Genomic DNA, 25,314 nt, shown 5'->3' with positions numbered 1-25,314 from the left:
GGAAGATAAACATTACAATATCCCATAACACATTTAATATAGGTAAAAATGATTGCATGGCACAACTGGAACTGTAAGCCATTGGAAACTAATTATATTATGTTCATTGGGGTATACAGATAATGTTAACAAATAGATTCCTTTTTAATTTGATTTATTATAGTCATGTTGTCCTGTATATGTAGCAGTGTCCATTGCCAGCATGCAATATTATAACACTGATATATAGAATAAATGTGAGTAGTGTGATGACAAAGAAATGGTATCGCACGCAGTGTCATTACTGAGATGAAGACAGTCGTTATATACTTCTATAACAATAGAACACAACATTTAACAATTTCTAGATAACAAAAATCATTAACTCTTATATAATATATTTAAATAAACAGAAAATGTCAAAACAATGATATACACAACACGTATGTAATAACAATTATCAGGCCATGGATATAAAATATGACCACTGGGTTTTCATACAAACATACCCTTTTCACATGACCACTGGGTTTTCATACAAACATACCCTTTTCACATGACCACTGGGTTTTCATACAAACATACCCTTTTCACATGACTTTTTACACAATGCTGGTCCCTATGTGTATACTTGTGCTATAGAACAAGACACGGATGAACAGCACTATTGAATTTAATTTTAAAATGTAAATATAGTACATGTTCATGTATGTACTGATTAATGAAAATAAAACTTCATTGATCATCGGTGATACTAGGGTCCATAAAGTAAATAATCCAGCAATAAATGAAAACAAACATTAAAAGGGATGTATACTCTTAAAGAGGCTTGCCCGCAGAGAGATCAGAAAAATTGGCTAATAGAAAAAGATTTTTTACACATGACAGATTGTTGGAATTGTTGAGTTTTTCATTTTATTTTCCTTATAAAACGCTGAAAAGTGATATTAAAACCTAATTTTTTTTAAATATTATTTATTTAATCGCAATCCGCAATAAGTCCCCGCTATAAAGTGGAGTCTAATTTGATTGACACATCAAAGAATCAAGCACGTGCACAGTGCCGCACAGTGATAACTTCAAAGGCAGTGGCGATTTACAAAGAAGATTTGCCATTATATTCCATACATTTCCCTCTCAGGTTGAGTTTTAAAACGTCTTTTAAATACATATTCTGTAATTGTTTTCAAGAAATAAAGTCGGAAAGCCTCTAATTTTGTCACATAGAAACGTGTACTGAGGTTTATTTAGTGATCGGAGATGTGCCGTTTACCGGTCCGTCTGCGGGTAAGCCTCTTTAACTATTAAAATAGATAAGTTTTATTCGTGTCCCGATATAGAAATATCCTAAGATGAATAAATGTCTAAATAATTTACTGATCCATAAATTGTTGAAAGGTTGTCCCATGCAAAAAAAGGAAACAAGTTCGTGCATTACCGACTAGTGGAATTTATATTGTCCCATGCAAAAAAAGGAAACAAGTTGGTGCATTACCGACTAGTGGAATTTATATAAGTGCTTAGCTTGTTTACATGTCTTTGATATATCGTGTTTGTTAGAAATACATTGACTTATTGAAAATACATTAGATTGTACAACGCCATGCTTCAATTATTACCCAGACACATGCACCTCCTGTAAACCACGTTTGAAACCTTTGTTGAGATCCAATATATGTTGTGTAAATAAAAAAAAAAAAAAAAAAATACAAACACAACTAACTTAACAAATCAAAATTGTGACCATTTACATGTAAGCCTTCGATTTGTTTATCTAAAGACTTTCATTTTTGATACAGTGTAACTTACACTGAAGTACCATTGTTGAATGGTTGTCCCATCACATCTTACAACATCCATAAAATCACAACACTGGAAATAGGTTCTTTTTTCTTTTTCCCATTGGCTTCATTTTAGTTGATCAAGATGCCCTTCACCAGGACCCAGTTGTTTAAAAGTTGATTAGCTTCATCACTTGATCAGTGAAAATCTCATTTCTCCTTAACTTCAAAACCTCTGTGTGTAGATACCAGAGACATATATACAGATATACTGTATATATGTCTCTGTAGATACTAAGGAGTGTTATAGTTTCATAAAATTTTGTCAAGTTTGTTTTACTAGAAATGATTTTATCAGGATTTTAAAATTGTTGTTAAATTGTGATTAATTTAAGCACCTTTTGAACAACTGGGCCCAGAACAATAATTATACAACTTGATTACACTATGTCTGTGGTAAAATCTGGTAAGCTGATAAAGATCCGAGTATCTTCGGAATCATAATACATGTACATGAAATATGTACAGTAACTTGGGAATATAAGGATCAATATAAGAGAAATAAACATTGATAAGAAAACAAAATAGATTATGAATTATTGTCCGTTAAGATTTACTCTTGAAACGATCCATGGACAGCCATCAACTACATTATCATAAACTTTTACACAATGATATAAAAAGTCCACAAACAAGGGACATCGAATCACAAATCTAGACCACTCTGTAACAATAAGGACATCACTTGACAACAAGAAAAGCATTGTTTAAAAGACACAAAAGTTGTGGTGAAGTCAAATTACCTTTGAGGAATTTTGGAAAAGTTTGCAGTGATAAAAGTTTATAGACGATGACTCAAGAAAGAACACAAAAGGCTAAATGGCTTTTTGCCAAATATTACCAATTTTGAAACGGAAAATATATTCACTAATGTCCAAGCTCTGTACAACAAGGACTTTGCACAAAAATGTATTCTAAGGACTGCGAGTTTGAAATTTGTGCAAAGTTCTGATGATATGTACACCATTTGTGGACCACTTAACACTGGAAAATTACTACAGCACATAACATTTTCTTTCAGCAAAAAACGTCGGGTATGAATTCCAACACAGACAGGATTAAATAATAACTTTAAATTTCATTTGCCGCTTAAAGATTATTAGATTTGACTACCCTTCCAAAAATAGTACTCACCCTGAGGAATGTTAACAAGGAGTGTAAGTTGATTTTCGGGACCACGTCATAGAGGAGGTAGAAAAGGTTGAAAAAGAAAGAAATGAATGGGAACAAGACTGTTATTGACAGGGACCGTTATGTGATGAAGAGGCCTATGTAAGTACATTATCATATACACTGTACATGTATTTCCAGCTGACAGTTGTGAATGCATAAAAAGAGAAAAATTGTGAATTTGATATAAATAATTTACTTCAGAAACCCGATTTACCACTGCAAGTGAATCACAGACTACATCCCATGAATCTATATAATAGACATGTCAGAAAGTGACAAATACATATTAATATATTAAAATTTGTTCTCATATTTAATATCATCTGCTTTAAAAGTATTAGTCTTGAATTGTATATATACATGTATATCTATAATATAAAAGTCAGAAAAAATGATTTGGTTCTGATGTCCAACACCTATACTGATAACAGTTATCACATTTGGTCTTTCTAAAATGTTATTTTGCCCCCACACCAAAATTAATTCAAATTTAAACAACTGGACGATATCCAACATCTTGAGGTTGAACTAGAACGTGGCCCTGATGATATTATGTTTGAAACCTTACTCATACCAATATAAACATACTTGTGAAAAAAAATGTATTTCTTTCAGCAGTAGAAACATTAACATTCAAATTTGAATCACAGAACTGCTGCCATCAAGACATACATAAACAGGTAATACTGCACACATCCGTGATATAAACAAGAGGTCCATGGACCTTATCAATCACCTGAGTTCTGATATGTTTACAGATGGTTGATCTTTGCATTTAATCTAAGATTTAACATATTTTACCCAGGTGTGACCTTGAAGTAGGGGTATATATTCTTTATAGGGTAGTCAATAATCATGACTTTTGACATAAACTGCATTATGCCATAACTTACAAACAGATATGTCCCAATGTAGAAACTGTTCAAGATGTTTTTGATATAAAGCTCACAGCATACCAAATTTATCAAAATCCATTCATATTTACTCGAGTTATGCTCACAAGGTCCAGTGGTAATAAAACTGCTAAGGACAATAACTCTGTCAGTTACTTTGAATCGGTCGCATTGTTGAACTTGTCCGACCTCTTAATGATATAAAACTACATACCAAAGTTCATCAAAATCCATTTATATTTATTCAAGTTATCATGATCATAACATCCAATAGTACTGTAGCAAAGAGCATATCAGATTAAGGCAGCATACTAAGTTTCATTGCAATTCCATCCATATTAATTTACACTATTATAATTATTGTGATGGAAGATGACAGACAAAAGGCGATGACAATAGGTCACCACGAGCATTTGGCTCAGGTGACAGAAATTAATACAAAACTATTGTACAGTTTTACAAAAATTGCTAAATACACACAAATGTACAAACTTTATCATTGTAAAATACATCACATTGTACACTGCAAATCAAAATTTACTACAAAGCATATATCATTTAAAAAAAAAAAGAAATTATCTCAAACAATACACTTGTACATACAATGTATATATGCTATGAAAATATATTTAATGAAAAAAAAACTTAAGCGTATCCTAAATGCAGAACAGTAGTTAAGGAAGGCACTCAAAACAAGTTTTTTCTCATTTTACAGAATTAGAAATACCCTTATGATACAAAATTATTATACAAAAACAGCACAGATATTATTAGAACATTATATATTATATATATACATTATATATCTTTAGTAATAAAAATTCACCAGAAGGATGTTTGCATTTATTATGTATAAAGTGATAACATCACTTTCTCGACTTCCTTGATTACCTTATGAACACTTACTGATGCCAGAATTAAAACAATCATAACATCATATAGTATTGAATATTACTGACATATCAGGACAAAAAGTTGATCATGAACACTTAATGAAAAATATTCACACAAATTCTTGGTATTGTATCATAATATTATTTCAATGTTATATTTTTAAAGTGACTCATTTCATGACACTTGTAAAGAAATGGAAATATTATAGATCCTTATGAATGTTGTTTCATGAAATCATAAATTACAGATGAAAATTGAACTTGAGACGTGAATATTATAATCTAATGTCATGTGAATTACACATATCTATGTTTTAGATATATTTTCAGTCAAAAAGAATTACCCAAATACATTTTATCGTAACAAGAATTACCAGGTAACTAAACAGTAATTTTTTCAGTAACACTTTAATGCCATGAAAAACACATTTGAATAAAAACGCTTTTAAGAAACCACTAACAATAGGACATGCTACTGTAGCAACCGATTCAAACAGGTTATGTAAAAAGACAAACATTGCAAAATAAAGTCAAAGTACAGTATACTGAATGATTCTCATTTATATAATCATTTATCATACGTGTACATTTTGTCTATTCCTTTATGGCACATAACTGTGTAGATCAATGAGACTATTCTAATCATCGTGTAATCCAAACCTTCTAGCTCTCCTGTATCTTTTGCGTGGTTTGTGTGCTATCAAAACCTTCTGGTGTTCATCTAGTACTTTATACATGTATGTAAATCTTTACAGATATTTACATCTTTGTTCTTGCAGTTTGTAAGTAAATCTTTAGAGATATTTACATCTTTGTTCTAGCAGTTTGTAAGTACATGTAAATCTTTAGAGATATTTACGTTTTTGTTCGTGCAGTTTGTAAGTAAATCTTTACAGATATTTACATCTTTGTTCTAGCAGTTTGTAAGTAAATCTTTAGAGATATTTACATCTTTGTTCTAGCAGTTTGTAAGTAAATCTTTAGAGATATTTACATCTTTGTTCTAGCAGTTTGTAAGTAAATCTTTAGAGATATTTACATCTTTGTTCGTGCAGTTTGTAAGTAAATCTTTAGAGATATTTACGTTTTTGTTCTAGCAGTTTGTAAGTAAATCTTTAGAGATATTTACGTTTTTTTTGTTCTAGCAGTTTGTAAGTAAATCTTTAGAGATATTTACGTTTTTGTTCGTGCAGTTTGTAAGTAACAGATATCTATGTCATCTTAACCTTCAAGGAACAATCTAGACTTTCTTTAAGTGTCCAATGATTCCTTTACTACAGACAATATACTTAATTCATAGATTACATGAAAAAATGGATGTTAAGAAACTCAGTCATAGTTTTATAACTGCATTGGTTAAAAGGAACAGCCAACGGTGTTTTAAGACATGCAGGGGTGTTCTGAAGATGGAAAACCACAGTAGCATAATTTTTAAGATGTACGGGTGTGTTCAGAGGATGGAACAGCCACAGCAACATTGCTGTGGGTAGTTGGGAGCATACACCTTGTGTTCAAACCCATACACAAAGTAATCTGACTCCTCGTTCTTCCACTTGTACATACACTGTGTCACAGGTACAATTCTCACCCGGTGTCTCTGTGGAGAAAAAATGAATTAATGAAAAAAAATCTCTTTTACGTAAGACCAACAAATTAATAGGTTTAAATAAAGCATCCCTTGCCTCAACATTTTGTGTGTGTTTGTGCTTGTGTGTATGTGTGTGGAGAGGGGGGAAGGGAGGGTTACAAATGTACATGCAATTGAAATGCTATTCCCACCACAAATTCCCTGTGACCTGATGAAATGCCATCCCCACCCCAAACTCCCTGTGAGGGGATGAAATGCTATCCCCATCCCAAATTCCTTGTGAGAGGATAAAATGCGTACCTGTTGTAGGATCCTCTCTGTTGGATATTGCTGTTGTTGTATCAGATTCCGGGATGCATCGTTTACCTCAGCATCGGGGAAGTGCTGGATAGGCCAGACCTGTGGATGTGATCAAATAACTTAGATAACTTGACCTCACCTCGATCCAAAAGGAACAGGTAATCTAATTGACCTCACCTCGATCCATAAAGGAACAGGTAGTAATCTAATTGACCTCACCTCGATCCAAAAGGAACAGGTAATCTAATTGACCTCACCTCGATCCATAAAGGAACAGGTGATCTAATTGACCTCACCTCAATCCATAAAGGAACAGGTAATCTAATTGACCTCACCTCAATCCATAAAGGAACAGGTAATCCTAATTGACCTCACCTCGATCCATAAAGGAACAGATGATCTAATTGACCTCACCTCAATCCATAAAGAAACAGGTGATCTTATTGACCTCACCTCAATCCATAAAGGAACAGATGATCTTATTGACCTCACCTCAATCCATAAAGGAACAGATGATCTAATTGACCTCACCTCAATCCATAAAGAAACAGGTGATCTTATTAACCTCACCACAATCCATAAAGGAACAGGTGATCTTATTGACCTCACCTCAATCCATAAAGGAACAGATGATCTAATTGACCTCACCTCAATCCATTCAGGAACAGGTGATCTTATTGACCTCACCTCAATCCATAAAGGAACAGATGATCTAAATGACCTCACCACAATCCATAAAGGAACAGGTAATCCAAAATTGTTTTTTCTGCCATTGTTAATTTCTGAACATCATGAAGATTATCATTATCAATATATATTGATTATGTTAGATACAACACTATCAGTTTCAAATCATACTGCAATTCAATATGATGGAGTAAGAACTAAATGTTTAATAATATTAATTCAAACATAAAAACAATGACATTAGACCGGGTAGACAATGGTGATGATGTCTACACAATGACAATAGACCCAATAGACAATGGTGATGACGTCTACACAATGACATTAGACCCAATAGACAATGGTGATGATGTCTACACAATAACATTAGACCCAATAGACAATGGTGATGATGTCTACACAATGACATTAGACCCAATAGACAATGGTGATGACGTCTACACAATGACATTAGACCCAATAGACAATGGTGATGACGTCTACACAATGACATTAGACCCAATAGACAATGGTGATGATGGCTACACAATGACATTAGACCCAATAGACAATGGTGATGTCTACACAATGACAGTAGACAATTGTGATGATGTCTACACAATGACATTAGACCCAATAGACAATGGTGATGTCTACACAATGACATTAGACCCAATAGACAATGGTGATGATGTCTACACAATGACATTAGACCCAATAGACAATGGTGATGATGATGTCACAATGACATTAGACCCAATAGACAATGGTGATGACGTCTACACAATGACATTAGACCTAATAGACAATGGTGATGTCTACACAATGACATTAGACCCAATAGACAATGGTGATGATGTCTACACAATGACATTAGACCCAATAGACAATGGTGATGATGATGTCACAATGACATTATACCCAATAGACAATGGTGATGATGTCTACACAATGACATTAGACAATGGTGATGATGTCTACACAATGACATTAGACCCAATAGACAATGGTGATGATGTCTACACAATGACATTAGACCCAATAGACAATGGTGATGATGTCTACACAATGACATTAGACCCAATAGACAATGGTGATGATGTCTACACAATGACATTAGACCCAATAGACAATGGTGATGATGTCTACACAATGACATTAGACCCAATAGACAATGGTGATGATGTCTACACAATGACATTAGACCCAATAGACAATGGTGATGATGTCTACACAATGACATTAGACCCAATAGACAATGGTGATGATGTCTACACAATGACATTAGACCCAATAGACAATGGTGATGATGTCTACACAATGACATTAGACCCAATAGACAATGGTGATGATGTCTACACAATGACATTAGACCCAATAGACAATGGTGATGATGTCTACACAATGACATTAGACCCAATAGACAATGGTGATGATGTCTACACAATGACATTAGACCTAATAGACAATGGTGATGATGTCTACACAATGACATTAGACCCAATAGACAATGGTGATGATGATGTCACAATGACATTAGACCCAATAGACAATGGTGATGATGTCTACACAATGACATTAGACCCAATAGACAATGGTGATGATGTCTACACAATGACATTAGACCCAATAGACAATTGTGATGATGTATACACAATGACATTAGACCCAGTAGACAATGGTGATGATGTCTACACAATGACATTAGACAATGGTGATGATGGCTACACAATGACATTAGACAATGGTGATGATGGCTACACAATGACATTAGACCCAATAGACAATGGTGATGATGTCTACACAATGACATTAGACCCAGTAGACAATGGTGATGATGTCTACACAATGACATTAGACCCAGTAGACAATGGTGATGATGTTTACACAATGACATTAGACCCAATAGACAATGGTGATGATGTCTACACAATGACATTAGACCCAATAGACAATGGTGATGATGTCTACACAATGACATTAGACTCAATAGACAATGGTGATGACGTCTACATATGACATTAGACTCAATAGACAATGGTGATGACGTCTACATATGACATTAGACCTAATAGACAGTGGTGATGACGTCTACACAATGACATTAGAACCCAATAGACAATGGTGATGACGTCTACACAATGACATTAGACAATGGTGATGACGTCTACACAATGACATTAGACCCAATAGACAATGGTGATGACGTCTACACAATGACATTAGTCCCAATAGACAATGGTGATGACGTCTACACAATGACATTAGACCCAATAGACAATGGTGATGACGTCTACACAATGACATTAGTCCCAATAGACAATGGTGATGTCTACACAATGACATTAGACAATAGTGATGACGTCACTCTGACATTAGACCCAATAGACAATGGTGATAACATCTACACAATGACATACCCGTGGGTAGGTTTCCTCAAATGCTGTTTGTCCAGACACTCCTCTAATAAGATGGTCTGGAAGAGGAGTCCTCTCAACGATGTGGTCCACAGTATGGTTAGTCCTAGTGATGAAATGAAAGGTTAGAATATTTAGATTCAGATATTTTATTTTACAGCTTATCACAATAACAAGACCTGACACAATATCTACATTCACGACCACATTGACACATATCAACCTTTCATACACAATATACTTCCTCATTTGAGGCAGAAACCCTCACACACATGACATGCTACTGGGGTGTATATTAAACCTCATCGGTCTGCCCTCTAATAACTGTAGTTGTATAACCACATTCTATCATTCATTCAGTAAAGGAGACAAATTATTATACCATAATTCTTTTTCAATAAGTCAGAAAAACTCTGATTTCACATCATTTTATCTTCCTACAGTATGATTTACATACACTCAATAATCCAGTCTACACTGTTAAGGATAATATACTTATATCATAGTAATTTATTTCTATGGCAGTTTACTAGCAATAATATTTTCTGAAATTTGTAACATATGTAGAAATACTGGGAGGCACTGAAGTGTCTGAGGAAGTAGGATCATCTGTAGATGGGACTAGCCGGCTTTTGACTAATCCAGTGTATTCAGGGAAAAGATGAAAATGAAAATTGTTTTTTTTTTCTTGTAGCACATAATGAACTTACCAAAGGATGGTGAGCTTGATGTAGCACTTGAGTTGCCTGTAGCCAGCACAGGAAGTACAGGTCACGGAACCACAACCACAGCAAGTATCACATCTGTAACATTAGTTTTAATACAGATATATTGCTGTGAAGATGACCAAATATACAATGTTATATACTCAATACATATTGCCGACAATAGCTGGTGTAGTCATGCGAGTGAGGTACGTGAATACGTCTGTGTACAAGCTTGACCAGGTGTAGACTACTCCGATTGTATAGTCAGGCACAGCCCAACATCAGCTTCGGGACAAGGTGAGAAAAACAACTTCACTTAAAGAAGTCAGCTCGTCACATACATTCACAACACTCCTCCCCGTTTTAATAATTGAATGTGTTATTATCAGCAACAACTGCAGTTGAATTAGAATAATAAGGTCAATCCCAATACCATTGCATGACGGACTTCAAAAATGCATCAACCTCTCTCGTAGCAGGAACTCAACGGCTGCTCACAAACTGAACAAAGCATCAACTCATGTCAGCAATGATTGAGCCAACTGAGCATATTGCCTGACGTCCCCGAACAGCCGGCTCAAAACCGACAAGTAACTATGTAATCGCACAGCAGGGGAAACAGGCAGGGCAACCATCCAACCAATAACAAGTCCTCTGAAGGAATGCAGATCATCCGACAACATTCCCCAGCAAGAGTGTTTCTCCTCGATTCACCATAGGCTCGTGATCCTTGCAGTACTGGCAAACACCTTGGGTGCTGCCCCCTGTCTCTCAGCAGGATCCAACCCAACGCACATCGCTTAGAGACGACCATCATCATCAACGCACCTCAAATGTCCGAGGCCATCATGGGATACACAACCCTGAGTTATGGCATGGGGAGGGACGCGCTCAACCATCTCCAAAGTACCTAGGGTAAGCCACAACAAACGACTTCCCTCTGACGGCGCACCCGATGGGAAAAAGGGCACAATGCAACATAGCCACCTTTGAAGTCGACACCAGCCCCAGTCTTTATAAGAACGACTGACAGGACAACGACCCTCATTCAATAGAGCAAACCCTGCTCTCCGACCTTCCGATGTACCTTCTGCGGTCTCTTCACCATAATATACAGAAATACTATGCAAACGACATTCGATTCCAGAAGGAACCGACAATGACCCACGATCCCTCTGAATAAGGACTAGGCAGAGTCCCAAGCACGCCAGCCAGCATACTGTAGGGCAGTCTAAGAAGTAGGAGTAAGCCCAGCACGCCTTCGACATCTGCACAGACCCGGAAGACATGATACTACCCTCTGTCCATCGATCATGGACAACAACTGCAGGCCTACCATCCCTTCCCCATCATCATTGAAAAAGGTGTGTTCCCCCAATGATAAAGTCACAATACCCACAATGAGGACTGCAAACTCTGTTACCAATCGCATATCCCATAAGGAATCCGGCGACTCTCCGGTCATCCGACAAGGCGCGAAACCCAACCGCAACCAAGACACCCTAAAAACATCTCCTGTCACAAAGGCGGTCCCGCGGAATCCCTTGTCGACCATTCTAGTGCTACTACGACATGGATCTACATCGTGAACATCAATAAAGACACTTGAGGAGATACAGCTCCCCATTTCATTGATCCTCCTAGGTGAATCAGACTGCATGCAGTTAACAGGACAGAACCAATCATGGACCCCAGTTGAAAACATACACCCTGAACTGTTCTAAAACTCTGCCTCGGTTACTATCCTGTACGTACCTTCCCAAGTAAACGATATCAAGTTCACACTGACCCCAGCAACAGCGTCTCAAGAGGGCAACAACGGTTGGTTAACGCTAAATGGTTGGGTGCAAATAGATCCCCAAAGCCTCCGCATGGTTGATCCAACGAGCCACCTTCCTCAGAATATTTCACTCTCTACATGCACTTCTCTCCCCACATAAGTTTGTCTGTTGACGAGACTCATAACATTCAGCCAATCAGCGTCAACCAATCCACAATCAATGACGCCCGTGTCTAAAACTCCGGACCCTTGCACTGTCCGACGTAGCACTTTGTAAACAATTACAGGAACTCCCTCACAACAGGTACCCCTCTCCCAAAAGATTGTAGAAACTTTCTCCCCCTCACCACTGCCTAACTGAATTAGAAAAGGAATCACAGCCTCACCCTCTGCATGTTGAATTACATCATCGCAAGGTGCAAGGGAATGGGCTATTTGCTGCAGAGTTCCGATTAGGAACACAGTTATCTGATGTAGGGGAGGTACCCAGTGAGGGTCTCCTGCGCTTAACCAACATCATCAGGTTATCAATTTCTGCAATGATATCTGCCAGCGTATCGCCCGTTTGCTGAACCCTTTCATTGTTAGCAATCATACTGACAGCTAAGTACTGAACAATAGTACTGATAGTGCACTGCCCTGCGACGTGTGGCTATAAATAGTTTTCACCAACGACACCGTTTATGTACAGTGAATACTGCTGTATAACTATTTATGAAATTGTGCTTTTACTGCAGACACCAATGTTGTGAAGATGACCAAATACAATGTTATATACTCAATACATATTGCCGATAATGGCAGGTGTAGTCTACGATCATGCGAGTGAGGTACGTGAATACGTCTGTGTACAAGCTTGACCAGGTGTAGACTACTCCGATTGTAGTCACGCACGGCCGAACATCCCAGCTCTGGGACGAGGTGACATAAACACCTTCGCTTGAAGAAGACAGCTTGTCACATACATTCACAACAATATCATATCCTTAACACTAAAACATCTCTCAGTAATTCAAACAGGTCTGCATACACACCAGGGGCCATGGTAAAGGTGTCCTGACACTTTATCACTAGCCCTCCGCCATACTGACAATAGACCTTTGGTTTTTCTCCGGGTACTGCGGCTTTCCTCCACCTCCAAAACCTGGTGTGTCCTTAAATGACCCTGGCTGTTACTATGACATTAAAATAAACAAACGAAACCAAGCATACAGAGCACTCATTCACTTTTTATTCCTATCATTTCAACATGGTCAAGGTAAATACATAACTGTACTCTCCTGTGAAGTGACTCTTTGTTGGAAGAAATGATTATATTTCACTCAGGATAATCTACAATATTAGTTCCAGGTCATTCATTAAGATCCAAAACTTTCCCATAAGCAATCTACAGGCCAAACAATACCATAGGACACTTGTTAATTTAGACTGACATCCAAGCATTCTACGACCACCCATTATATTAAACCATATTTTTGACCCCCTTTCCCTAGACAGACATTTACACTAATTGATATGACTAATCTCTTTGACCCCCTAGACAGACATTTACACTAATTTGATATGACTAATCTCTTTGACCCCCTAGACAGACATTTACACTTATTGATATGACTAATCTCTATGTGCTACATACAAGCCAAATGCCGTGCCCATACACATGATCTTGTGATAACAGAAGCTGTTTACAAGTTGCATCACATGTTATATCTGATTTTCTATTACCTTGAAAGTGGTAAAGGTCATTTGAACACAGACATTTATTCCAGCATGTTATTGTGCCTCTTTCTTATTCACAAGATGCTTTTGAATTTCAACTCATTTGACCACTATGACTTAAATGAAGATGGATCAAGCCAATTTATTAGATGAAAACTAGTATCCCAGGAAGCTACTGGCCTAAGTTCATGACCCTGAGCCTCTTTGTATGCGAGAACTCAATAATAATGTAAATCAAACAAATATTAACTCCAGTTGAATCATTTGTACTGTCAAACACAGACAAATGTTTTATGGTATGGACCTTAAAAACAATACATGCTGGAGAATTACAATTGTCTGTTGTATAACTTGGGAATATTGTGTACAAATATTATTTTTTACCTGCGTCTGCCGTTACCATGACACCAAGTACACCTCTCTCTGTGGCTATCCCCGCCTCTGTGCACGGTCCGATGTCCACTTCCATGACACCAGGTACACCTCACCTAAGCAGGAAAACAGAATATTTGATCAGTATTTCTACCTTTAACCACATCCAAGTCTAATGATAAAGGAGAACATTTATTTTTGTGAGGCACGGTGGCTAGTGGTAGGAAGCAGGGATACGTGAACGAAGGGTCACTAGGTCGAGTCACAGGCGCTATGTTGTATCCTTGATATTGTACTCTGTTGTATTCCAGTTGACCCAGCTGTAAGTGGGTACATGCTAGGGCAGTGCAAGAAATGTCACATGTAAGCTGTTATTGCTGAAATGGCACCTCCACCCGTATGCTCTTCAGGGAGATGACAAAGACATTGGCTGGTAGCTAAAGGTCCAATAACCACAGATAACAATTTGACAGCTTTGAGACAGTAATGCTGCTGTGATATAGTAGTATATAAAACTCCACATTATTATCATGTATTATTATACAGAAGAATAACTGTATAGGGCTATCACATAACAGTAATCTATCTCAAGTGGAAAGTAGGATAAACCATCAATATAATGTCCCTAGCTTCTTCTACTGCCACATTTTTGAGGGCCCCATTTTTGTAATTTTTTCCTGTGAGTTTACTTTATTGTCTTTCCATGTCTCAGTTTGCAGATGTTTTTTTTTTACTCAACATATACCAATCAGAATATCTAAGCCACAAATTTTTATGAAACTTCCTAAAAAAAATTGATACATACTCTACCCCTTCCCATACACCGGTGACAGCGGATAAATCCAGACGAAAAGCAGGTGTGACAGGGCTGTAACAGAGCAGAACCAGGTCACAACATAAACAATAGATATAAAATAGTGTTAATATTTCATATATGTTAAGAAATGGATCCATTCTCAGAAAACTTAAATACAATATCCATCAAATGCCCGAAAGAAAACATATTTTCATTTTTAACTATCATTTGTTTTAGGGTTTGGGTTAGGTGTACAATCCAAGTATAGACGAATGATGTGGATTTATACAGTGTACATCATTTGTTAATTACACCAATAAACCAAAATAATTAAAAAATAGAGCTGTAAGCTAATGGCTAACCAGCTACCCATCATTTACGGACACGAAAACCAAAATAGCATTGCAATCCCCACAAACCCTTACATACTGATTTTCAGCTTATTCAGTATACAAAATACTGTTTCCAAGATAATTAACTATTACTAGTACAGGGACTGTTCCACTAAATGGTATCAAGGGTCATAACACTGGTGAAAATCCATGGAACTTGCTGTAAAATCATGGAGACACAAGAACATGCCATGCTTAACATCAAAGTTAAATTGTTGCAATCCATGCATAATCCTAGGAGAAGTAAGCAGTACAAAACCGTGTCTACAGACAGACAGACAGACAGACAGACACACACACACACACTGATTCCAGCTTACCCTCTAGCTTTGTTGCAGGATTATAACTGTCTTTCATTTTCCTGTCATTTTCTTTTAAGTTATTGATTAAGGAGTTTCTTTTAATTGTTACTTAATAACAGATAAAAACAGTTTCAGTATCTTAGCCTTACCTTGACAGAAGCTGTATGAGGGACCTCAAGGTCAATCTTCTGGTTTTGGAACAGGGCACTGGCTTGGGCAGGAATGTCCCAAGGACCTGGGGCCTGGCCATTCATAGGACCATCAATTACTTGGCCTATATACAGAGTCACAGCATCATTGTGTAGACAAGGCGAAAGAGTTCCCTTATATGACAAGTATACCAGCAGAAATAACCTGCAGTATTCTCATGCATACTTGACGAATACATGTATATTACCGTTATTAAAATGCATTTACCATTGAATAATGAACTCCCTAGAGTGCTGACATGTACATACATGTATGCAGGTTGTACCTATATAGGAAAGGAACACTGATAATCTCCTCCCTGACATCTTTCATATCAAACAACATTACATCCTATGTTCGCATTAAACAAAATTTGAATTTGATTTAATTTATTTGATACATGACACACTACCTCACCTAAGTCAACCTATTGTTAGGCAAGTATTGAGGGAAAAAGAGTCTACTCTATATTAATTGAGTGTGGAAGGACGGATGGAAGGAAGGTCAGACTGGTGAACACAACACTTATAGTTCCCCCTGTTCCTGGTGGGAGGGGGTGGGGGCTAATAGATTTTTACCTCGGCTTGACATACGAGATATGAAAAATGATTGATCAGTAAACATCACTGTATACCCATACAGGTAACACGCTGGAGAACTCACCTGTATATGGCTCATATGCCCATGCTGTCTGTCTACCTTCTCCAAAAGTTTCCAATGTGTACTGTCAAATAAAATTATGTTTCATTTTCTAAAGTTGTGAACTCAACAAATGAATATATCATACCAAATTATAGATTGATTTAGAGAACATAGAATTATTGGAACACATGTTATTTCTCTTTTAAATGTCTGTTATATAAAACGATCTTTTATGCATGTTTTGAAAATGGATTAAACTAAATCAAGATAATTCTTCTGAAAGGTATCCTGTGTTATCTGAATTAAAGAATCTGATATCATCAAACCAAGTACAGGATTCTGTGTGATTTGTTATAAGTCTTAATCAATTTCTCATTTACTTTAATTCTCGGTTATCCTAAAAAAATATGCATACACTAGGAATGATTTGAAAGTTCGACAAACAAATTAGTATCGACTTACATGAAATGCACTTGTTGACTTGAGATCCAAATATTTCAAATCTTCCGCGGCTCCTTTACCATAGCAACAGTTTTCTGCTACATGTTTGAGGAGGGCTTCCCTTGCGTCTTGTTCGGTGATGGTAGGAACACTGTAGACAAAAGTACAAATCTATAGAATATAGGAAGATATTAAAGTATGTACTACTTGGTAATAGAACCTGCTATTCAAACGTGTTTGCACCTATTTTACTTCAATTCAAACACCTAATTCTTCTTGTCTCCAGATGACCACTCCAATACGTGTAGAATAAATAAAAGCAGAAATAAATGAAACAGCGACTTCAATAATGTCTTGGCTATATCCCTTCTTTCCTGAGGAGAAGTCCTCAGTCAATTCACATCTTCATTTGGGCCTGATTTTAGATGTACCCCAAAGAAAGCATACCCCTTAGTATTCAATCTAGGCCACTTGGGTTGTTAAGCTTAGCCTACAGTTGACCGTGGTGACATTGGATTGGCCCATTTACCAGGACACACATAACATACTTGTTCAGGATATAAGACAACAATGGTTGATGTAGTAATATCATAAACAATTTATACAAGGTCATTTAATTTTCAAGACAAAATTCTTACTTTGAAATATTTTGTCGATCTGGAGGTGGTCCTTTCATTGCCTCATCATATGATGGAGGGGGCAGCATAGCTGTAAATTATTAAGAAAGCATTATCATCTATTTCAGGTAAAGGAAAAGACAAATTTGTATCCACATTGAGAAGGTTTGTGTTTCAATCAATCTAAATTTAAAACACGTTTTGTACAGATGCTGAGTTGAGAAATAGTTATCAGTAAAGGGTGCATGAATTATCCTTTGTCATCCCACCCTTATGTAATTTCCCTATTCAGGAAGGGTACTGGTGTAAGTACGATCTGACATGGCATATTGAAATCTAAATCATGCTTGAAGCCATTTCCTCTCACCTCCACCGAATCCGACATTAGAATATCCACCGATATTATCCATTTTCTCCAGTGGTGGGGCTGTGGCCTGCTGTGGGACAGCGTTGGGGTTATCATCTACGTCATCCCCGGGCATCTCTCCCTGGTACTGGGGTGGTGCTCCACCCTGGGCTGGAGCTCCAGGACCTGAAGACCATCAACCATTAAATATAAAGTCACATAATAAAATGTTATCTTATTTCACTAACAAGCATTTAAGTTGAAGATAAACCTCTGAAGTATTTCGCTATTGCTAATACACAGCTGGAATCATTTATCAATTAATAATAGAGTAATCAAAACTAAACTTGCTATTCAGAAACTATTTATACAATAACAATTCCATGAAATTTACAAAAGAAAAAAGATGAAACATGAGTGATATTTAAACTCATTAATGGCATTGGCCACACAAAAACACTGTCCATTTCTTTATATATCTATACAAGAGGTCTATGGGCTATAACATTCACCTGAAGTCTGAAATATATAATTCAATCAGACCCTTTTTTGACCCAGTTCATCAGCCTCTCTAGGTCACGTGTGACCCCTGCAGGGTCTTGAAATTCAAAATTTTGGTAAAGCATCTCAAGATCCTTCCATCTATGAAGATTATTTGATTCTTGAGAAGATTTTTGAAATTTCAGTTTACCCTTTGGGCCCACCCTGAGTCAAATGTGAGACCCCAGGGTCATAAACTTCAAAACTTTGGTAAAACACCATAAGACCCTTACATCTATGAAGAGTATTTGATTCTAATAAGACCCTTACATCTATGAAGAGTATTTGATTCTTATAAGACCCTTACAACTATGAAGAGTATTTGATTCTATCTAATTTGGGTCTTTAGAAGAAGATTTTTGAAATTTCAGTTCAGTTTTTTTCCCAGTCGCATAATCCACTGGGTTGTGGAGACCACATAATTATCCATTGGTCATCAAAGCTTTCTACATGTTATTGAAATTCATTCGGTGGTTTCTGAGAAGAAGTTGAAAATGAAAGTTGTTTGTGGATACAAGACGGACGACGGCGGACTGAAGGCGATTAGAAAAGGTCAATTGAGACTTCAATTCAGGTGGCCTTAAATTGTGTAATGATAAAAGCATGTTTCTTTTATCTTGCATATTATGCAAGAAATGAAAATATATGATAATACAATGAGTTGGCAGAAAACAATTATCAATATTTCTTTAAATATTTTCATCCTTACCTCCTGCTGGAGGGGCCCCACCCCCTGGGTATGCCCCTGCTGGAGGGGCCCCACCCCCTGGGTATGCCCCTGCTGGAGGGGCCCCACCTCCTGGGTATGCCCCTGCTGGAGGGGCCCCACTCCCTGGATATGCCCCTGCTGGAGGGACCCCACCTCCTGGATATGCCCCTGCTGGTGGGGCACTTGGGTAACCTCCCTGGGGTGCACCAGGCTGAGGATAGCCCTGGGTTGGCTGTCCTCCTGGGTATCCAGGTGCAGGGCCTTGTGGAGGTGGTGCACCCTGGTATGCACCCTGTGGTGGTGGTTGTCCCCCTTGATATGCCCCTTGAGGGGCAGGATAACCTCCTCCTGGATATTGTGGAGCTCCACCAGGAGGAGCCCCTCCAGGGTACCCTCCAGAGTAGTTTGGTTGCGAACTGCAAATGAAACAAAAACTATGCATTCAAATTTATCATTGAGATCCTATTATCTAATGAACATTTCAATATTTATGTCCAAAGAAAGAAACTATGGTTCTAAACAAATTAAAGAGATCCCAGAGGGGTCTTGGTGCCCACCGTTGAATGATTTTCATATATTAATTTTCTCTGCTAAAATCAAAGATAGCAAATGGCAACCTAAATATAAAATTTGATATTCTTCCAGTACTTTCAAGAATAAAGCAGCAACTATATCTTGGACTGTCAAAATCTAAAATGGCTAGCTGCCTGCCATAATCAGTCAGCAGTCATACTACAGTGATTTTTTCTGGGGGCATTTTGGGGCCAATAATGGGGCTAATGGGACCCATTCACAATTTAAATTATTTCATATTAAAGCCATGCCTAAAATTTCCTTCACAATTCACTAATTTTCTCCCCAAAATGAGACAAAAAAGGCACCATCCCAAATCCGTGAAAAAGTCCTGTAATATATAATTAAATAGTTATTGTAATCCTCTCATAATATTACTACAGGGGCTTGACACATGCGTGAAGCCTCCGTGGTAACATTGTTAAAACCTTCTACCATAATTATTAGAGAAGCTGATATAGAGACAGATATTACACATGTGACTGGTGACTACACTGAATATAGAGAGAGATATTACACATTTGTGACTGGTGACTACACATGATATAGAGACAGATATCACACATTTGTGACTAGTGACTTCACATGATATAGAGACAGATATTACACATTGGTGACTGGTGACTACACATGATATAGAGACAGATATCACACATTTGTGACTAGTGACTACACATGATATAGAGACAGATATTACACATTTGTGGCTGGTGACTACACATGATATAGAGACAGATATTACACATTTGTGACTGGTGACTACACATGATATAGAGACAGATATTACACATTTGTGACTGGTGACTACACATGATATAGAGACAGATATCACACATTTGTGACTGGTGACTTCACATGATATAGAGACAGATATTACACATTTGTGGCTGGTGACTACACATGATATAGAGACAGATATCACACATTTGTGACTGGTGACTACACATGATATAGAGACAGATATTACACATTTGTGACTGGTGACTACACATGATATAGTGACAGATATTACACATTTGTGACTGGTGACTACACATGATATAGAGACAGATATTACACATTTGTGACTGGTGACTACACATGATATAGAGACAGATATCACACATTTGTGACTGGTGACTACACATGATATAGAGACAAGATATTACACATTTGTGACTGGTGACTACACATGATATAGAGACAGATATTACACATTTGTGACTAGATATGATATGGAGAAAGATATTACACATTTGTGACTAGTGACTTCACTTTTTTTTTTTTTGAGTGAAGTTGAACAAGCAAACTATTTTAAAGTCAATTCTTTGTATCCATGTATAATATGCAGTCAATTTAAAAAAAAACCAAAACAAGTGTACATTATAAGTTAACGTTTATGGTATATGGTATATGGAAAGAAGTGCCCAATAATAATAGAGTAAATCCAAATGTAAACTTGTGGAAGTAAGTTCTGCTGAGTTTTCAGAAAAAGAGAGGAACACTTTATTAATTATCAGATTTCCCTTAAAAATATAATGTGAAAAATAAATGAAGAGCAGTTTAAATGTCTATAACAAAATCTGAAACAAAACAATTAGGTCTTTGTTCCTACATACCACAGCTGAGATTGTATTTCCTGTTGTAATGTCCTAAATACGTGTTTGTAGTACTGTCAATACACGGGTGTAATATTACGGAAGTGTACAAGCAGTTATCGGATACAGATTTGTCCAATTAGAGGCCAATAAAGGACAAAAAATATGCACAAAAGGGCACTATGAATAGTCCAAATCAACAGGTCCAGTGTATCATTAAGAGGGCAACAAAATGATTAAAAAAGGATTTTAAAAATTATACATTGTACCTGAAAAGTAACTTCATGATCACTCGTACTATACATACACACCACACTGCATACAAACCTTGCTTCCTCATTTGGGTAGTATAACTTTGATTTATCGTTGTCTAAGTTGACATTGAACATCTTAATTCCTGACTAAAGCACCAGTATTTCGTTTCAGAATAATGCTATTTAAGTATGAAGAAATTAAGAAACATCCAGTGTTGTGAAATACACAATCTAAATAAGGTAGAAAACGCAGCTCCACCAGAGGTTATATATATACATTGGTATGTAACTGAGCACAGCTGCCTTTAGTGTCATGCTCTGCTACACACCAAGCTTAGGTTATTTATAGCTATATAGAATCTTCATAGTATACATGTACGTAAGCACAGTAAATCAACTCCTAATTTAAATAACATGAATATTAAAGAGTCAACATTTTGCCAATCCCAGTAATTTCAAGATTCACTGAAAATGTTAACTAACATATATTATAATCACTGGTGTGAGCCAGTCTTATTCAGGAAGAATTTCACAATTTTGTATATTGTCAGCAGTTCAGAAAAATTCACTACTGCAGGACTATAATTTCTTTTGAAATAATTACTGAAACTCGAGCAGCAGCGAGTGTGTATTTTTGGTTTTGTTCCTTGTTTTTATTTAAGTTCTAGTAATTAATACGTTTAAATGGTATTCATTAGGCCTAGCTAGTTCAAGATGTCCGCATTCAAACAGAAAGTAGATTGTACTTAATTAGGCCATATAAACATACAGCTAGTCATACTCCTGCTTACCTAGAACTCAGTGGTTGTTTTTCAGACATTCTCTGTTAGGTGTTGCGTCTGTTTTTACCCAAGACTATTTTTTCTATATAAGGGATGTGGTCATTATCACAAGGGAAAGGTAAAATACGCTGACACGGATGTAATCATTTTGTCAAAGTCCGTTGTTGTCATATGACCAAACACGCCCACACGTTAGGGTAAACCCTAACTAGGCAGTTAGGAAAGATATTGCACAATCTTCTGACGCCTCGAACGGGATTGCCGTTCGATACACCTCGTTAATTATCATTACGTGTCATACGATTGATTGTGGTCGTCATTAAACGCCGAAAAATGATTCACCCTACTCAGCAGCCACCAAATCGTTGTGTGACTGACAAACTTAACTAAATAGGCTATCTATCTTGTTGATTGTACACAACTAGACCATCCGGAGACGTATGATATTCCTACTACAGCCCATCCCACTTTAGGCATATATATATCCAGAGACCTATATACTAGTATATAGGTCTCTGATATATCTAAACGTTAACGTTACATTTAGTTTTGTTTGTAACGTTAGGCCTACCAGTGCAAAAAGTGTAGACTAACATTTGAAAAGGTTGGTCATTTGAATCATCTAATTTACAATCAATACAGACACATAAGACAACTCACCCTTGCATAGCGCCAGTCTGTGATGAATGTGAAGGTCGATTGATTAGTTGATGGCAATGGTGAAAAAAACGAGGCCGCGTACGGGTAGCCTATGGATAGTAGCCTAGCTTACTTTCTGTATTGTTTGTAGATCACTATATTAAAAGGCCGATAAAACTTCGGATTAAATGCCTCCTGTGCCAGAGAACTACCAAAAGAAATAAATATGATGATTCTGAAACAATATATGTCTGTGATCAGGGACATATTGATATGATATTATATGTCCCTGCTATGATTTATTGTATTATGGTGGAACATGTCACTTGCACCATAGTACGCCAGCATAAACCTACTTCTGTACCAGAAAAAAAATTCAATATCATCAAATATAAAAACGGGATGCTAAGAGCGTATACTTATGAGATTCATGCCAATAGTTGATATCAATAAATGACTCGTGTTGACCAGTGGAAAAAAAACGTTTAACATGTACAGAGACTATATGAGAAATTTATCGTAAAGTTGACTAGCCGCCACCGACCGTTTGGTCTGAATGGAAACGCGTCTTCACGCGGGTTGGCCACACACGTACCTATATGTCTGGTTATCTTACACGTGATGAAAAACTAGAGAATTCAGAGAGCTTACTGGAGATGTTTTTATGTGAATCAGTTACAATAATGTCATTGTATTAGTGTTTTCTTTTTGTTTTTAAATAAAATTAAAATACCCCCCCCCCCCCCCCCCAAAAAAAAAACAACAACAACTAAACACTTTATATGGTTTATATGAATAGCCCTTTTTTATCATGAAAATTATCCATACAACACTATCTTGATCATTTGAACAAAAACAAGTCTGACGCGACACAGATAAACACTATTATATTGTAACAGTGTAAAAAAAATGAATTCCGTAGGTTCTGATTTTATAACTATATATAAACTAGGTCATTTTATCCAAATAAAACAACTCACATTGAAACATCTTTTTTTTTTTCGTTTGCAGCATCAAAACATTTGTGGAGGGGTTCATCGTTGATTACAAACCGTTTGGTTGTGTACCTAACCTTCAATTACAAGATGTTAATTTATGGATAAAACTTCTCAAAACGGATAATTGTGTCATGCATGTTATAAAGAACTTGTAGAGCACAGCAAATAGTGAAGCCAGGATGTAAAATGCATCTCATGTACATTTATTGTATCTCATGAACTGTCCTTCAGGTAGGGCGTAAGTGATCGTCGGAGGCGACTTAATTTGGGATCTTATCTTTTCTCTTCTATCTGAAAAACTTTCTTCTTCCTAATGTCCCCCTTGACAATGTCTCACTTCTGGCCTTTTGTTGAGCGTTCGCTGCTGTGAGGAAGGCTTTGGGTTCTATCCGCTAGCCGAGACATACCAGAGTCTTTAAAAATGGTAGTTGCTACTCCTGCTTAGCGCTGAAGCATATTTGGACCGGGACGACTGGTTCGCCCGTTGTCATCATAATGTGACCGGGTGGGGTGTCCTGCTGGGTGTCTTCGGCAGTATGCTTCAGTGAGGTAGCACTATAAATCGACAAAAAGTTCCGGTCTATCACTAGGAGACTTTTAAAACACGAACATACCGCAGCCTCACAAAACACATGTATACGCACTCACCACACGCATGCATGTCGCACGCACGGGATGCCGTCCTTAAATGACCTTAGCTGTTAAAAGGACGTTAAACAAAAGAAACCAAACCAAACCCAGATCTGGGAGAGTCCATGTGATATGGATTCACCAGGACCCTCCAATAATCACAACGAGGATGACAGTACCACACCTCAAACGACAACACCTGAGGAAAGCGACCAATATTTGGAGGAGTCGAGTGATAATATGTTTGGCGCACCCCTTAAGGAGCAGACTGGGGCCGGTGCAGATGTGCAAACAGTTTGAACCCCAGAAATTCAACATCCGAGCCCCAGACCAAAAAGGGAGCTTCGGAAGCCCGGGTGTTTTATTTAGTTTCGAAAACGTTTGTTGCCATCTACGAATCGTATTTGCGAATAGTCAGCAAAATGAAGTGTAAGAATTGCGGGGCTTCTCATGGACGAGTTGGAGTTCAGTCAGGTCAACAACCTCCGTCGCCATCTTTGTCGGCGCCATGGTTATAGGCCTACCCTCAGCTGTTAATAGGACGTTAAACAAAATAAAC

The 25,314-nt window shown here is 37.1% G+C and overlaps 1 protein-coding gene across 3 annotated transcripts; it reads right to left on the bottom strand.

Moving 5' to 3' along the window:
* Positions 1-137: 137 nt before the first annotated feature.
* LOC117331426 (protein SSUH2 homolog) lies at positions 138-23,261 on the bottom strand. 3 transcript variants are annotated; one of them, XM_033890135.1, is made up of 13 exons: positions 23,149-23,261; positions 19,303-19,718; positions 18,075-18,239; positions 17,729-17,798; positions 17,112-17,241; positions 16,671-16,731; positions 15,968-16,092; positions 15,134-15,196; positions 14,341-14,444; positions 10,461-10,553; positions 9,754-9,856; positions 6,668-6,766; positions 138-6,376 (listed from the first exon to the last, which is right to left on the bottom strand). In XM_033890135.1, exons 1-13 carry the CDS (start codon positions 23,154-23,156, stop codon positions 6,230-6,232), a joined length of 1,584 nt encoding a protein of 527 aa, XP_033746026.1. In that variant the 5' UTR covers positions 23,157-23,261; the 3' UTR covers positions 138-6,229. The 3 variants fall into 3 exon arrangements, with proteins under 3 accessions (XP_033746026.1, XP_033746024.1, XP_033746023.1); XM_033890133.1 differs by lacking the exon at positions 23,149-23,261 and adding an exon at positions 22,498-22,736; XM_033890132.1 differs by lacking the exon at positions 23,149-23,261 and adding an exon at positions 21,780-21,980.
* Between the last annotated feature and the right edge of the window lie 2,053 nt (positions 23,262-25,314).

The sequence above is a fragment of the Pecten maximus genome, chromosome 7 (assembly GCF_902652985.1).
Source record: "Pecten maximus chromosome 7, xPecMax1.1, whole genome shotgun sequence".
In the NCBI taxonomy this organism is placed as follows: Eukaryota; Metazoa; Mollusca; class Bivalvia; order Pectinida; family Pectinidae; genus Pecten; species Pecten maximus.
Note: the sequence above shows the minus strand (reverse complement) of the source record. Positions and strands in the feature narration are given on the sequence as shown.